The 17786-nt window shown below is 46.0% G+C and overlaps 1 protein-coding gene across 8 annotated transcripts in view; it reads right to left on the bottom strand.

The window, feature by feature from the left end:
• Positions 1–237: 237 nt before the first annotated feature.
• RAPGEF6 (Rap guanine nucleotide exchange factor 6) overlaps positions 238–17786 on the bottom strand; it is a 105833-nt gene continuing 88284 nt past the window's right edge. For 4 of the 8 annotated variants that reach the window (XM_031598443.2, XM_090150707.1, XM_031598442.2 and 1 more), the window contains 7 exons: positions 17082–17267; positions 16476–16610; positions 15071–15184; positions 11866–12085; positions 9268–9779; positions 5269–5580; positions 239–3751 (listed from right to left, as the gene is read on the bottom strand). In XM_031598443.2, the coding sequence (XP_031454303.2) occupies positions 3726–3751; positions 5269–5580; positions 9268–9779; positions 11866–12085; positions 15071–15184; positions 16476–16610; positions 17082–17267 (1505 nt within the window). In that variant the 3' untranslated portion in view covers positions 239–3725. Of the gene's footprint in view, positions 3752–5268; positions 5581–9267; positions 9780–11865; positions 12086–15070; positions 15185–16475; positions 16611–17081; positions 17268–17786 lie in introns of all 8 variants that reach the window. The other 4 variants (XM_090150706.1, XM_090150709.1, XM_090150712.1 and 1 more) reach the window with 2 other exon arrangements.

The raw sequence follows: 17786 nt of genomic DNA on the forward strand, positions 1-17786 counted from the left end.
AGCTGTCAGAAACATCACGGGTTCTGTAAGTATTCTAAGCGCTTCTCCTGCAGTGAGGGTGGATGAGCTGTATTTCCCCAGCCCCAGAACACAGGAATTAAAAGCTGGGAGGCACAGAGACAGCTGCAGCACTCTGTGCTCAGATACGGCCTTCATGGGATGGTGACTGCCCAGTCAGGGCAAAGGGAGGAGTGAGGATGAGAGCAGAGCCTGCAGAGCCCCCCTGAGCATCCCCATGGGCACAGCCAAAGAAGCTTCTGGATGTAGATTGTTTATTGATTCCAACATATTAATAGATTGGATAATAAACAGTACTTTTAAACATTCTCTTAACCAAAAATATAACAAATATTTACAATCACTCAGTAAAAATACAAAAAGCATACAGAGGCACTGTCTTTCTAAAAGACATAAGTGTAAGAGGTATCAAAAAATAGGAGACAAACATTGCTTGTTACAGAATACTTTACAATCACTGACTTGTGCAGTACAATTGCTATTGGAATATCATTACATCTGTGCAGTTTTGCCAATATGCTCACATAGTTAGAATTTAATTAATACCAAGCTAAACTGCATTCCAGGTATATCAAAAATAAAGATAAAACAATAAAAAGCACAACGTAAGCAAAAGCTGGATTGGGAATTCAAGGTAGATTACCCTCTATACAAGCATCCTAAAATACAACGTGTCAAGCTTTTCTAAAGAGAGAGTATCCCTTTTTTCCCCTCTGTTCTTGCACAGGCAGTGGGAAGCTTATCCTTAAATTAATTCTAACCCAAATGCTTTATGAGAACTTCCACGCCAGCATCCCTTCCCCACATAGGATAGGCTGAGCCATAGGGACAGCCTGCACGCAGCTCCGTGCCATGCTTTGCACCAGGGGAGGAGGGACCACAGCTCAGGGCTCACTTACTGTCCCCTTTCTGCTGCTGCAGAGGCCCGCTGAAGTTTTCAGCGCTGCACTGCTCTTTAGGAAGGGCTGGGGGTAAAGGACGCTGCTGGAGGGCAGCGGTGCAGCATAAGACCCGGCTGGGGTCCCATTTGCACCTTCCTTTGTGAAAAAAGGGATAATGTCTCTTCAAACCCACAGCGGACACAGCACACCCGGCTATCGGCCCCGATCAATGTGATCGGTTCGTTTTAAAACAGACAAACAAAAGGAATCACGGCAAGGATGAGCGGAGGGCAAACCACCGTGCGGTCAGGAGGAGCAGGAGGGGCAGCTCACGCATCGATAGTTGGCGTGTGATGTATTTACACTGGCTGTATTGGATACCAGGGAACAAGGGGAGCAGACTTTCACTCACTTGATGAGTTTTTCAGTGCCCTGAAAAGCGCTGTGGAACAGACGGGCGGTTGGTCACCTGCAGCCACCTGCAACAGCGCAGGGACACAGGAGTCACAGCAGCCCTTATCCCCCAACCTTTGTTCAATGCCTGCAGCAATGGCCAGCACTCACCCAGCACTGCTGGGACTGCACACGGAAGGCAAACAGCAGCACAGTGGGACGGCCGGGGCTCGGATCCCATCCCCACACATCAGTCCAACATCAGATGTTGGACATCAGTCCAACAGCTCCATCACCAACGTGGCCGTGCTGAAAGGAACCACCCTGCCCTGCAGCGATCTGATGCTCACGTTAACCTTTATTCATTAAGGCCTGTGCAGGTTTGTGATGCTCATTAAGGCCTCAAAACAGCAAAATATGCTTTTGCATTAAGCTATACCTCATGTGATTTAAGACCATTTCCCAGCTACTCGCTCCTTGGATGCTCGTGCCATGAGGTGACAGTGGGAGCCCCGTCCCTGCTCGCAGCACCAGCATCACCATGGGGACAGCACATCAGAGGCTTTGGGGTGTTTTTAGTTGTGACACCACACTCACCTCGCACCCCCCGCACGCATACAGGGGAAAAAAAAAAAAAATAATAATCTTAAAGCTCTTCACAACTATGGATATAGAAATCATTTCTGAGGCACTGTAAAAATGACAAACATCTTCTTTCTAGCTTAGGCTGTAAACATCACAACAAAGATTTACAATTAAATGTTTAAATACGTATTATTCACACATTCATGTCCAATTTAACACTAGAACGGGGCGTCGTGTGCTAGAAGGAAAGGAAAAGGCAGGTATTTCCAGTTTTAACCCTGTGCGCTCCGGTTAGCTACACAAAACCAAAGCAATTTGTTATCTACTCAACCATCACCAAACAGAAGCTCGTGCTAACGGGGGCTGTGTGCAAGTCAGAGCCTTCAGGGGCACCAGCAGCTCCAGGGCTCCTACATCAGGTTTAGAACAGCACGTTGGAGATCACCTCTATTTTCCAAATGAGCACAACAGAACACAACAGACCTGGTTCTCCAACCCCCCACACCCACACCTAAGCATTATGCCATCTGTAAGGACAGGAGGCAGCAGATGCAGCTGCTTTAAAGCAGTTTCGGATCACCCAAGCAAGGCAGCGCTCACAATCTGGTAACAAAGAAAAGAAAAAAAATCTCTTACCCCATTCTGAGAAGCAGGGCTCACCCAAAATCCCAAAGGAGGACATTTCCTAGCAGACATCCTTCCCCTGTGCCTGCCAGCGCTCATATGAGGCTGGGGAGGGCTGCCCCCTGGGAGAGCCCTGGGATTGCTGCCACCTGTGCTCACAGGGCTGGCTGCACCCCTCCACCAGGTGCTCAATCACTGGCTCAGGCTGTGACCTAACAGCTCCCATGCAGTCGCCTAACATTCGGTTTCAGTCATTTTAACGTGAAAGGAAGGCAGTTTTGTTTCTCTACCTATTTATTTTCTAACCTTTGCCCCTAAATCCTGCACGGCTCTGGCAGAGGGCTAAAAACCCACAGCACACGGTTGGGTTTGGGCTGCCAGCAGCACCTCTGCACGTAGAACCCGGCCAAGGCTCCTCCGGGAAAGCATCAAACTCAGCCCGCAGCTGTGAGCGGCAGCTGCCGCTTCTCAAAGGGCTGCTTAGCAGGGGAGGAGAGCACCGGCGATGCCATTCATCGGCTGGCGGCTGAACAACATCCAGCAATAGCAGAGGGCTGTGCTGGAAGGCAGGGCCAGCAGATGGCAGCGCTCCCCAGGCCGGCACATGGCTGCACTTCGCGTCCTGCTGGAGCACACCTGGAGTTTCTGGAGGGCACGAGGAGGGGTTTTACACGGCGCTCGTGTGCCATCGCACGTGCTTGAACGTTCAGCGTCAGCCAACCTGAGCGCTCCCGACACAAAGGAAATTCCCATCCCCCTCCCCCCCCAAAAAAAAAACAAAACAAAAAACAAAACCCAAAACAAAGAAATTTAAATTAATAAATTATTTTCAGATATTGCAGCAACGTCCTTCGGTTTTTTGCTGACTTTTTTTTTTCTTTCTTTTTTTTTTTTTTTTTCTTCTTCCGAGTTCATAAAACAACACTCTTAGATGTAGAAAATAACGAGGAGGGAACTACTGAGGGATGGATGGTATCCTACCGAACTCCTCCTGCCCCACGGCCCTCCCAGCGCTCTGCCTGGTGGGCACACGCAGCCCCGGGATGTGGCAGAGCAGAGGGAGGGGACAGCAATGACCCCAACAGTTCATCCCATCCGTGACAGAGGCGAACTCGATGAGTGAGGTGAGTAGCAGCAAGTCGTTAGCAGTCGCTAACGGGATCCCGTGGTCCTCCTTCCAGCATCCCTCGTGCTTTGAAGTGGTTTATGTGGATAGCTCGACGGTTAGACTGCTGATACTTGTTCATCTTCTGCAAAACAAGAGAAAAAAGCACCTTATTGCACGGGCCTGCTGCCTCGGATGCAGACAGCACAGAACAGAACCCAATCATCTGATTACTGCGGTTCTGTTAAGACTTCACCGCTGCACTGCTGTGCTTTCGCTGTCTCAACAAGAGACTGCAGCACAGCACGGATCCCCACGTAAGAAACCCTCACAGGTGTGAGAGGCACACAGTGTATGCACTGCGAAATGGGGAATCCCATTGCCTCCAAGGGTTGGCATGCAGCTCCCGATAGCCCCCGACCTACAGACTCAGGGCAAAGCACTAAATCACCTCCCAGCATGCAGTGATGGTTGTGAAGACGTTCCAAATAAAATTAACCAGGCACCTGCAACACAGCGAGAGGTGTGTCTACAAGTGCATGGTTAAATTTAGTGCAGAAATGTTTTAATCACGATGTTTGAAGCAATTACTTCCTTATTCTTTCAGCAGAAAGATTCGATATCACTACTGAATGGATGCTGGGCAATTGTAAGAGTTTTACCCTAAATTTGGATTGCAGTACTAATATACACATTAAGTGCCATTTACACATCAGAACAGGCCAAGACAGGACTACTTTGCATCAGAAATCATTTTCATCCCAATTAATGTTTGTTTTAAGCCAGGCAGATTGAAAGAAGCGACCACAACGCCCTAATAAATACTCAGTTCACCAGGAAGGGTACAGAGAGATCACATCAGCACATAACAAATCAGCAGATAAACAATGGAGCAGTAATTGCCCTAGCTGGGTGTTGACACCATGTAAGAGCATTCTTGTACTCTGATCACAGGATATTTTATGCTGTGCTCCGCAGCGTTGGCTGTTGCTTCAAACAAGACTGAGGGGAATTTCACTGCAAGGGACACTGCCAGGGCTGGTGGGATCAGCTCAGGTTCCATTAAATGCACTTTTCAGAAGAACAAAGCATTACTGCTGTTTTCCTCAATGTTTTTAAGCTCGTACTCCAGAAATCCCTATAGGGAAGGCACATTAAGGATACAAATGGGACACGAGGTAAGAGTTACACAAAGCCTGACCACAGCTGAATTCAAAAGAACCAATTTAGGTCATCATCCCCAAAACAGTGGGATGCCAATTAATTAACCCAGGCAGGTTGGAGCTCATCCACATGTAATTTAAAGCCTGACAGTGTCCCTTAAATCATCACCACTGAGTGGGGGCACATTTTAAAGAAAAACCAGCATCTCCATGCTTGTGAGCATCTCGTTTGGATGTGGGAGGGCTCATCCATAGCAATTAAATTCTGTTTGGTGTCAACGTGCTTTTTCTGAAAAGAAAGCATTATTTTTCCAGATGTGCATATATACAAACGTGGGTGTAGATATGCACACACCAACGTATTTGTGCATTTAGAGGCGAGCAAAGTTTCAGTCTCAAAGCGGGACGGAAAGCCCAGAGCGTCACTGCGAAGGAAGCACTGCACGGACCCATTAACACGGTGTTAATTAACATCTCCCGAGCCAGGTGTTCCACATACCATCCTCTTCACTATCTGCGCCAGGCATATCTGCTAGCTGGGGGCCGGACGGCTGCCGACTATGCCACTGAGGCATCTTCGATGCAATACAGGCCACCGGGTCGCTCCCGAGAGGGGCTGACGAGAGTCTAGAGAGGTCACTGTGCAGCATCTTTGACCTCTGCACTGCCACACTATAGTCGGGAGGTTTTAGGTGTGGGTGGTGGGGCGATCCTTCCTTTATGTCCGCTAAAGAAATCCCCATATATCCCGGAGGGGTGGGCGGAGGCTCCCTATACCTATCGTCCTTCTTAGGTGAGGTGACACAGTACACTGGCACGAGAAATAAGCAATGGAAATGTTAAGGAAGAAAACAAAGGAAACAAAACGTTAAAAAATCATGAAATGTTACAATGGCAAAACAGAAACTGATAACAAAACGCAAATGCAGAAACACTGGTTATAACGACAGCAGCAGGTATTTATGCTTTCGTTTATGCTTTGTACTTATTTCAAGAAGTCAGAGCAGCAACAGAAGCAGGAACTCACTGGGCAGGGTGCCCAGCTGGAAGCACAGCATCCCCTACAGCCAGCCTGCAATGGCAGAGCTTGGTGTGCCGCTGCGGGACATGGGAAGCTGCTGGTGCCAGCGGAGGGCAGCAGGGCACTGCTGCAGCTGGGTCTGTGAGACTTCATACAGCCCAGGAAGCTGAAAGTGCAGCACTTCAGGCAGCAGCCCTGCATTCTATGGCACAGCACTGGCACCCAAGGACCGCTCATTGACTCCAGTGGCATCGCCTCCATCAGCCGAAAGGCGCTCAGGGGCTTCATTGAAATTCACTGTAATTAAATACCACCTCATTAACTGATGTGTGGTAAGATATTTAACTATTCCATCAGCTGTGCTACAGGAATTTTAAAAACTGTATCACGTGAAGCTGCTCTTATGAGGCAAAGTATACACAGAGCCTTCACTCACTGTTCTGCACTTTGCAGTAGTTAACAATGGCTAAGAATATACATGCTTTTAATTAATTTTTATCCTCTATCTTAAATTCTCTGTTTACAGGTGATGAATAACCAGAAATCACCTCCATTACCTTCTGCACTCACCAAGAATTGCTGACAATAACATTTAATGGCAGTGGCCAGTTGCAGAACTCACCCCCTGCCTTCCTTTCCCATCCATTGCTCCCTCACATCTCACAGCCCCTCACCCCAAACTCAGCTTTCAGTACACAACCTCCCCTCCCACCCACTCCCAGCTCAAGGGCTCATATGCATGTTAAATTGGGCTTTTTCCATACACAAGCTGCAACAGGATCGTTTCAAAGCTAGGATAATTCAGAAATCTGTTAGCAGAGTAAATTTGCATTCTTCTTGTGGATACATTTAAAACAGTGCATGCTCATTACAGTTTCAATTACTTCAACAGCTGTAATATCTTCTTATCTTACAAGAAGGTGGAAAAAGAAAAACAAAGCTGCATTTCTTATCGTGTTGGGGACTTGTGAGATTCTGGGCATCAGTAGCAGGGATGGGAGTTGGTTTATAAGGGATGGCTTCAGTACATGCCTGGTTCCTAGTAAAATAACACTGGATTCAAGTGGTAGGAGTTTTAACAAAGGGTAGAGGTGGGTAAAGGCAGTGACTCTGATTGAGTTTTCATGTAACTAGCATTTCACTTTGTTGGGTCTGAGGCAGTGGCTGACAAGGGTGGATACGTTCTCCTGTAAAGGAGAAAGCTGCAGCTTCCCTGGAGCTAATAACAAGTCCGCCCTAATAATGAAGGTTGGAATAATGGGTACTTTGGCTCAGCTCTCTTTCATACTATTTTACAAATGCTATAAAAATAAATAGCACTTAATATCCATCATTTTTTGTCACTCACTCTCAGTCCCTGGGGGTTACAGATCCTCCCACCAGCTGTCCTGCAGGGCTGGGCTTTTTCTTGCAACTCCTTTACACCCTTTCCTGTTCCAACCTCCAATTAAAAATCACATCTCTTGGCCTTTCTCTCTCAAATAACAGAGATATTCTACCACTCTCTTACTGCCTATATACTCCCAGAAATATAAACCCCCTTCCTTCTCCATGTGTGCTCTCAGCAGATGAAACATGGCAGTGATCAACTGAAGCTTGGACCACAGCTTGGGAAATCCATTACAGTGTAGCATTAGGAATAACTAAGGAAAGCCATTTAATAATTAAGATCTGAACTTAATTAGAACCATAATGTCATGGTGTGTCTTCCTCATCTTTTAGGTAAAATCTACTGAAGGTACAAAACAAAGTGCATCACAGATCCCCTGCAAAGAGCTGATTACCTACACAGACATTCACTTAATAAAGACAACAGGGTGATCCACACAGTGGTTAAGGGAAACCTCACTAAGAGGCAGAAACAAACTGTGATGTGTACTGTGGGTAAAAACTACGAGAAAGCTTTTCCATTTGGACACACAGTGATGGTCCATCACCATCCCACACTTTCTTGCCTGCAAAGCAAAGGCTGCAGCAAAAAACGTTCAGTGCTGCAGAATGCAGAGCTGGGCACGGAGCTGTGAAGTCATCGCACCCACTGCTTCTGCCAAGAGCACAGTCTGCCATCACTGTGTGGGGAGAAGCTTTCCAGCCCTGTTTTGAAGGTTTCAGGCAAGAAAGCTCGTGCCAATTCTTTTGCGGACTATTCAACACCAGTTCTCATTAAGCAAATGAACTGAAGATTCTTGTTTTGTTTACAATATCCTGAATTCAGGCAGTCATTACAGACTCTGGTAACAAGCTGTTTGAAGGGAATAAGCAAATGGTGAAATAAAGCAAAAATATCTTTGGTATATTGTATGATGATGCACAGCTAACAGATTAGCATTTGCAAACCATTAATCCTATCCACCTATATCAGCTCTTTAAGCAGGTGAATGCATGCTCTGCTGAAGCACATGGCGGAGCGCTGCTTCCCAGTGTGCTGTGACTGCATACACGAGGCAAGCTGCACGGTGCAGTGTGCAAAGGGAATTAAAAACAAGGGGAGAAGCTGTGAGCAAACGTAGCACGCCCTGAACAGCAGCTAACATGCCATACAGCAGCTCACCAGCAGTTCTGAGAGGTGACATGGGCAGAGTGCACGCATAGGAGTGAACTGTGAGCAAGTCTGCTGGAAGGAACCCCACGCTCCTCTGTATCTTGCACTCCAAGACCTCCACCCTGTGTGCAATCTTTATTCAGGCAATTACCTCTGATAACATAAGCCCTCTAGCAATCTAGGCAGTAATTAATGTGCATTTCAGCTGCACTCATGGCTTAGAGTTTAGAAGCTCTGCACTCCACATTTTATCTTGTTCATAACCCAGATCCTTTTTTTTGGGCAGTTTTGCCACTGAACTCACTAGGACAGTGGAAGAACATCTCACGTGCTGAAACTATGCGTCTTTGAGAAGACATCTTATAAGGCTTTCTCCTTTCACCTGTAGCCAAACTGCAGCTGTGTAACCAAATAAATGACAGCATAAATCAAAACTTTGCCCTCAAGCCCCCAGGGACAGAAGAACTGCGGCCAGAAGGTGCCCAGCTCCAGAGGTGGGGCTGCTCTGCATCACCCAGGAGTCACACTCCTCTCTCTCTGGATCATGGAAAGTCTGCTCTGTGAGGATGCTTCGAGGAGCCAATGCTTGCTGCTCCCTGCCAGAATGAGAGTTTGCAGTGATGTGGGTTTCAAATTCCAGAAAGATAAAAGGTCACAGTACAGAGAGGAACTGCCTGACATTTGCACGAAGGCAGTTCTTCCGCAGACCCATGAAGTGTTTGGGAAGTGTGCTGCTTTGTTATTTCAATATTCGTATTGCAAGGGAAGGTGGTTTGAAAACACACTGTCTGAGCAGCGCTCTAATTAAAACCACATGTAAAGCTGAATTTAACATGCAATCCAGCCCCCGCATCTGCTGATGTCATTTCTTAACAACTCAATATCAAAATGCAGACCAGATGTAGAAGCTCCCATGCGCCGCTGGCTTGCCTTACCTATCAGGCCTTTCTCTGTACTCGAAGTAACAGTTTTGTAAGCTGTGTCAGTGCCAGGTTTAGAGTCCAAAACCTCCGCCTGCTCTGACGTCGAGTTCTCCAGCCCCCTGCGTTTAATGGTCCCATAGTTTGTCTCGTACGTGTCTGACAGGGAGCTCGAGGAGGCCCAGCTCTGCCGAGACTGATCGAGCTCCGTGCTGGCTTTCGACTGCCTGTTGTTTTTGGAAAAGGCTTCGGAGTATAAATAGGCCTCCTCTGAGTAACAGTTTGTGGGATCAACCTCAGCAATAGGTCCGTCCAGCTGGGTGTGACGGTAGGAATTGAGGAGGTCCCAGCTCTTCTGGTTTGGGATATTCTGGAAGTTGTCATGAGAGCTACTTGAGCACGAGGTCCAGCTGCCCCGGCCGCTGTCTGCTGCCTCCACTGTGATGTGCTCGTGGGAAATCTCCTCGTTGCTCATGGATGAGGTGAAGGCCATCCCTCTGATCAGACCGGGCCTCGTGACCGACCAGCTGCAGTTGGAAACAATGGGAATCAGACACTCACCAGCTTTTAAAACAACAGTTTCTTGTTTAAATGGTTGCTAGAAGCTCTGGTCAATATCACTACATAAGTAAGAAAAAAATCAGAAGCAGACAGGTTTGCAGGAATTCAGAGTACAAGAAGTTATGACTAGTAGACTCTGCTTATGTGAACAACACAGGAAGCACAACACGAAAACCCAACACTGTCCTCTGCAGTTTGTTGACATACTGGAGATGAAGGAACTTCTTAGATACGTGCAGATAACTTCTTTTCTCCTTGCTTTTCTATTTTACAAATTCTAGCATAAAAACCGTTTTCTTTCCTCCAAAACCCACTAAAACTAAGGCATGGAAAAGCAGCCACAGCCCTTGGATAATCTGCCTCTGATGTGCAACCAGAGCAGTGAGTTCAGCAAGCAGCAACTCACTGTGCTTCAGCATTGAATACCCAGAACCAGAGGTGCCAGGGACCCCTGCACAGGGACATTCTGCTTGGCACACAGACTGCTCTGACTGCACTCTCAGCATGTGCTGTGCATTTTAGAAAAGGGAATTACTTCAGTTTACAAAGCTCACCTTTTAATGCCCATTTCAGCACAATGGGATAAATCAGATCAATTTCTTAAAAGCTGCAAAGCAAATGCTAATAATCTTTTTCACACAGGAGAGAACACCATAGAATACTGGCACATTAAAATCAATTATATAGGAACACACAGCTCTGTGTAGTGTCCAACCATAAAACGATTAGATTGCTTTTGGGGTGACCTACAAGAAGAATCTCTCATTGACTTGACTCCACAACACTGAGGACAGAAGAAGCCATCCCAAGGAGATTCCCACATAATAAACTCTGTGGGTAAAGGCTTAAAATGTAGTAAAACCCAAAACGTCACAGTTGAAAGGGGCATCTAAAGATATGATCTCATTGCACTCAGGTAACACCACCTCTTGTGCAGATGGCAGAAAGCTTCCACTCTGCCTAAGCCACAAAGAGAACGATAACAAAAAGATCCTTTAAAATCTTATTAGAGTATGTTAAATGACTGGTACTGCTGACCGAGGTAACTGCTGGGATCCCGTTCTGCTCACCCAGTACTGTATGGTGAGTGCTTTGTTAAATATCACAACAGCTTTTAATACATTTGCAGCCTCCTGCAGAAGACATCCAGCTGAACCCACTGATGTGATTAAGCTGCTGTCTATCCACGTGATAAAGTTTCATGGGAAAACATAAGTTTCCCACACAGAGCAGCCAATACCTCAGCTTCTGGCAAATGCTTAACACCATCACGGTGTCACAGAACCATAGGGGTTGAAAGGGACTTCTGGATATCTTCCAGTCCAACTCCATTGCTAAAGCAGGTTCCCTACAGCAGCTGCACAGGACAGCATCCAGGTGGGTTTTGAGTATCTCCAGAGAAGGAGATTCTACCACTTCTCTGGCAGCTTGTGCCAGGGCTCTCTCATCTCCACAGCACAGAAGTTCTTCCTCATGTTTTTCTGGAACTTCCCGTGTTGCAGTTTGTGCCTGGTGCCCCTTGTCCTGTCACTGGGCACTACCAAAAAGAGTTACCCCAACCCCCGCCCTTCGGATACTGATCAGTACTGAGCAGATCCCCTCTTGGTTCTCTCTTCCCAAGGCAAACAACCCCAGGGCTCTCAGTCTGTCCCCATCAGGAGGTGCTCCAGGCCCCCATCTCTGCATCCTCCTTTGGGTTCTCTCCAGCAGCTCCCCATCTGCCTGCAGCTGAGAGCCTCACACTGTGCTATGTGCTCCAGATGTGCCCTCCCCAGGGCAGAGCAGAGGAGAGGAGACCCTCCATTGCCTGCTGGCCACACTCTGTGCCATGCACCCCAGGGCACCATTGGACTTTTTGGCCACCAGGGCACGCTGCTGGCTCATGGTCAACCCATCAGTCAATCACTGGTCAACCACGACATCACTGGTCTTCCTGACCACGAGGGCCACTGCTGGTCATCGTCAAGCACAGTTTGTAACCACCCTCCCTACAGGTTCGTTCCCCTCTCTTCCCCCAGAAGAGCCCAGCCAGCCCAGCACAGCGTGTCTCACCCGGGGCAGGGCTGCCCATACTCTGCCTGGGAATGCTCCTTCCGTTCCATCCCTGCTGAGTCCACCACCAGCAGTGACTGTGACAAGCTGCGCTCGTCCTGCAGCGCGGCCGACATCGAGTCCACAGAGCAGTTGCTGACGATGCTGGAGCGGGAGGAAATCTCACTGTGACTGGAGTCTGAGAAGTTGTCAGATTTGGTGGAAGGAATGAGGGCATAGCCTGAGGGAGAGAAGGAGAAAACGTCTCGTTCAATGACAAACATCATAGCTTTCTAAATGAAAAAAAGAAGAAAAAAAATCAAGCCCAACTTGATTACAAACAGTCCACTGAGGTTTTTATGGTACTAAAGCCTTTAGCATGTCAGCATCTAGTCCTGCAATTTATTAACACAAGCCAGGTGCCCCCAGTAACCTAAGCAGCAGCTCCACAGTGATCCACACCATATGGTTTCACCAGTACAGACAGGAGCAATGTCTGCAGCGTGCACAGTGGGCGGATGGGTCAGATCCCATTTTGCACCATTCAGTCCCAGTAAAACTGCAGCACGCTCCCACAGCTTCCTCTGGCCTGTCTGTCGTGAGACTCACAAAAAGATTTTGGCAGCGGCTGAGGAGACGCTGACTGAGGTAAAAGCAAGCCATCAGCACTCGGGGATACACCATATGGCCCATTTCAGCTTTATTAGCCGTTCCAGGATTAACAGATCAGGAAGTGAAAGTGGGAAACACAACAGCAGCAGGGCAGGGCTGCAGGAGGGAACGGCTGAAAGCCTCAGTGGGTTCAGAGCAGAGCAACACACTCCTGCTTGGTTCACCCTAACCCTCAAATAACAAGTTTCAAATACAAATGATGTACATAGCCCCATATATCCAAACCTCCCATAGCACCTGGGGTAGACATCAAAGGGACCATCTCAGGGCCTTCCATGCACTCTGGCTGCGTGCACCTTGCATGCTGCTCTGCTGGCACAGCTGAGGTGACTCAGAACAGGTCACCTGTCCCTGGACAGTGTCACAAACTCCCTCAGTATGGATAACTTGCTTAAACCATTTATTGTGAGCATCTTAGAGGAGCAGGGAAAGAACTGCAACTGGGCAAACTTCACCTGCGTTGTTCTGAAGGCAAACATGCTCTGGGGTCCTTTGGGGTGATGGACCGGCCCTCTCCAGCTCAGGAAAGCTGCAGGAAGGTCCTGCACTGTGCTGTTTCATCAGCCTCCTACTACCTGAGTTCAAGATCCTCAGATTTCAAGCTCTCTGGAGCATACGATAAGTCCATGCACCATCCTGCGGGCAGGCAGAAGCTCACTTTGTTTCTGCTGTCAGGAAACAAACTCAGGAGGTATCTGGTGTCTGTTACATCTGTCTAGTTTGTTGTTTGTTTGAAATACTTTGTCTCAAGTAACTGTCCCACAGCTGCTGCTTGCTCCCATTTGCCTGAGGGCAATAGGTCCTGGATTAATGACTGTTTTGGTGCTGTTTTCCGTTTGTTTGCTTAAATTTTTTTTATTTTTCTTAGTTCCCATTGAGTTTCCCAATTGCAAATTCACTGCATGTCAAGAAATACATCCTTGCCTTATCCTGCCTTCACTGGGAGCACACAGACTATGATATGCCTTACACTGTGTGCAAGGCATTATAAAATTAGAATCTTTATTTGAAAATACTGGGTCAACAGCTGCTTCACGTATAGGCAAATGAGTGTCTGTAAACTAATGAAAACATTGCCTTCTTGCTTTACAGGAGACCATATCAATACACAGTTGACACAGTCCCTGGCTTAGTATTTTTTCTCCAATTTCCTGCCAATTAATCAATTTTTCACATCATTTCTACCTACTAATGCCTTTCAGCTGGGCTGTCACACATTCACATCAGTTAGGTGAAAACGTGAAGTGATCAGGAAATTAAAAACCATACCAGAAATACATACAACTTTGAAATCGATGTGATTTGGTCCACAAAAAATACTCCAAACAAAGATCATGTAAGATGGCACTTGGAGCCACCAGCATACAGCCACTGAGTGCACAGCTTGCACTTTGAGGGATTTCACAGTTTAAGCTTGATTATTGCTATGAGACTTTAAGAGCAATACAGGCAGAAAATATCACCGATATCATCAAACTATAGAACTGGTACACTTATGATTGAAAAAATAAACATTAAGGACCAGCATTTTTAATAATAAATTTCAGTTTCCTTTCCTTTGGCGATAATTAATCTCTCATATTCTTTATTTAGTCCAATAGTCTCTTTAAAATTGACACCGCTGTAAGAAATGTGCTCAATGTGCCCCTTTAAGACACTCCTCTTCAAGAACCTAAGAGATCTGGAGAACAGAAGGACTCCTCTCTCTTAGTGAGACCAGCTCTTGTCTGAAAGCTGGGTCATTCAATAATGGCACTTACCCACAGGAACAGGAGAAATGCAAGTCTTTGCTGGGCTGAAAAGCTTAGCAGAATGAGGCCAGCACAAATCCACACACAAACCCAGCAATGCTGGAAGTGAGCATCTGATTTACCTCACAGGAGGGACTACTTAGAGTCAAATGAAGAGAATGTTACAGAACTTACTGTTTTGTTGGCATCTGCCAACACTAAGTAAGAGAACTGCCACTGTACCTGCTCCTTGATTTTCCACATCTCACGTTATTTACCACGCTGAAAGTGTGGTGAGCCAGTAACACTGACACAAACACCTTCTGGTTTTGGACAGGTGAATAAAGTACATTGAACAGCTTAAACACATTTCAATGCACCTTTATACAGTATGTAACTGCATAATGCTAACATAGATTACATCAGTGTAACTGATACGGAATGGACATCAGTCTGTCTTCTAAAAATACATCAGAGAGTCTTCCTTCTCCTCCTAGGCCCCATCTGCAGACAGTCACATGTCAGTGAATTGCTGTTGCTATAGATACTTGCTGTACTCAGAGCATCACTGTCTCTGTCCTTTTGGGTTTTGCTGCTTTCTGAGGCTTGAACGTGCTCTGCTTCCCTTTTTGCAGTAAAAGCTGTTCTTTCCCTGGAGAAGCTTCTTTCCCTAAGTCTTCTGAACAGGTGTCCCTTCTCTCTCCTGTGCTCACGCTCAGCTTCTGCCTTTTCACTCTCATCCTTCCTTTCTCCCTTTTCGCTTATGTCAGATCTGTCTCTTGCTTTGACAATCATCTGAATTTTCTTTTGTAAGTAAGCCCCACCTATTCCATAGCTGCGTTGTCCGCTGTTCTTGTTGCTGGTTTCACTGGCGAGGGATGAGGAAGACCCAGAGAGATTCATCTGACTGCAGTTATCCAACCTTGGGATGTTACCAACTACAATGAAGTACACACAGGCAAATCTTGATAAATAACAGCAAAAGTAATGTGTTGATTTAAAAAAAAAAGCACAACTTCAATCTTATTTGCACACCACTTGGGCATAGCTCAAAAGAAAATGAAATCTAAGGTTTAGTGAAACGTGTTCATGCCTAAAATTATGTCTTTCAGCTGTCTGTGAAGCACCTAATTTAAGTTCAATGAGCTGTGCACACACAACAGGGTAGGAATTACCTTAATCAAATTAGTCCAGTGCTAACAATATGCTAAAAGCAAGTCGAATTAATGAAATAATCCCCAAGAAACAAAGTATTTTCAAAGAAAGTCAACTAAATTAACATGTTTATAGGAGAAATAGAAGAGAAGTGAAATCCCAGTGGAACTGGGTTTGGCAGCCCAAGTAGTTGAGGTTCTTACACAGATGCCGTGTCTAAGTAAGTGACATTCTCCCCAAGAAAACAATATCCTGTGAAGGCAGAAGCGGATGGGCCAGCAGATCTCCCACTGAAACTGGTGAGAAGATGCAGCAAGTCACCATGCCATGCCATGCCAATGCTGTGGGGCTCTGGGCTGCCAGTGAGTCGAAAGTAGCACAGAAGGGATGGAGAAATGCCTTACACCGTTGGACACTGACCACACTGGCTCACTATAAAGTGGTGTTAAGAGATTTCAAATGAATTCCCATCCAAGCTTGACTAATGATGAAGTGATGCAGGTCTTTTACGAAGGTATCAAAAATAAAGGGATTCTCAGGGCATCAGTATAGACAGGGATAAATACAAAGCCCTGTGCACAAGAACAAAAAATATCAACAGCAACTCTAGGATTTGGATGAATGCACTACTTTTGTAGCTATCAAAACCAGCTGTTCTGGAGATTTTATCTCCAGCTTCCTCTAATCCCTTGATACTCCAGCTACCTTAGGCAAAAACATAAGCTGTCAATAGCTGCAGTCTGTCTCCAGGAAATCCCCAGGTTTGCAAATCCTGTTCACCTGAGGGGTCACCTAAATCAGGACTGATGGACTTAAACCCATTGGGAACTCTGTCAGAAGCACTTAAGCTATTCTAAAGAAATTAATTCTTCCATTCCTTACAGATTAGGTCACTTCAGAGGCCAAAACATACACAATATATTGGAAAACAATGTCTATTATTAATGGATAGAAACACACGACTCTATTGTTGACATGAATTATGCACATTACCACCCCTCTCACATGAAGTTACCAACAAATGATCCTGTGACAGATGCTGGCATCTGCTGCACACCCGTGGAGCACACGTACCTTTGCGTGGAGAGCCCTGAGGAGAAGCTGGGGGGCTGGAGTGCAAAGAAGATGCCATGGACATTGTGTCATCTGTCTGCTTCTTGCTACTTACTTCCTCAGACAAGCTTAATGACTTCTGTGGTGAGCCTGTACCTACGACAACAACGGAGTCATTTCAAGCTATGCAAATATGTTAAAAGTATTTTAATAGATAATAGTGCTTTGCAATTGGCAAGCTTAGAAACAAAGTATTTCATGCTCAGAAGGGGCAACAAATAAGCATTGCTCCTTTTGAAAATAATGCTATTACAATAGCGTTCCAGAGCTCAAACATGAAACGTATTTGATTTGTTCCAACAATTTCATATATAGATTTCAAAATATATTATAATTCTTTTTGTCAGGAAAATAAACCAACTATGCTATTCTTCTCAACTGGGGCAAGATCTCTTTAGAATAAAGATACACAGGAAGCGGTTCAGCCCTGTACATCCAACCTGTTCAAGAGAGACATTAAGATTACCTTAGTTAGAATCATTCAAGAGAAGGACTTAACTTAGACGCCTGCATAAAGGGATCTGAAATAATCCGCCCAGCTCCAGCTGGCTGGGCAGGGATACTCACTGAAGGTGACATGATCCTTTGTCAGCCCCTTCTTCCTGCTGGGGTATAAGTTCACAGATGGAACCTGAAGCACTTGGCTCATTCTGTTCTGCTGATGGGCCTTAGTGGTCTGACCAATCGATCTCATGGGCACTGGAGACATTTCTGAGGATTTTGCCCCTCTTCTCTCACTTAAATTCTTTGTCACTGTTATGGAAAAACTGGATATCAATACCTGGCCCTTTGAATCGCAGTTTTATTTCAAGAACAACCAGATAAAGGCAACTATGATATGAAGCAGATAAAACATTTGGAATACTTTGTATTCCCAACATTCCTGTCTCATCACACTGAAGAGGCAGGTGCACAAATGATGTTTTAAAAAAGTAAACTGTTGAGTGTCACAGAGGTACTCCATCCAAAACCAAAAAGGTTGTGTTTTATTTGGACTGCAATTCAGTTCTGTATTTAAAATGCTCGTGCACAAAAGCAGAACAGCATCTCCTTCAAAATGACGTAATGCCACAGAAAGGAGAGGGAATGTTGTTCTGCATCCAGCATCAGATCTCTCACTAGGTGGCACAATTGATTTACAGCAGAGGGCACTGATTCAATTTCTACTTTAATTACACAGCAATTAATAAACTCTGGAGTTAAGGCCATCTGAGTTCCCCTTAAGTAACCTTGGAATTGTCTGGACTGCAGAATAACCACTGCAAGCAGAGC

Source organism: Phasianus colchicus, chromosome 15 (assembly GCF_987193195.1).
Source record: "Phasianus colchicus chromosome 15, bPhaCol1.hap1.1, whole genome shotgun sequence".
Lineage (NCBI taxonomy): Eukaryota > Metazoa > Chordata > Aves > Galliformes > Phasianidae > Phasianus > Phasianus colchicus.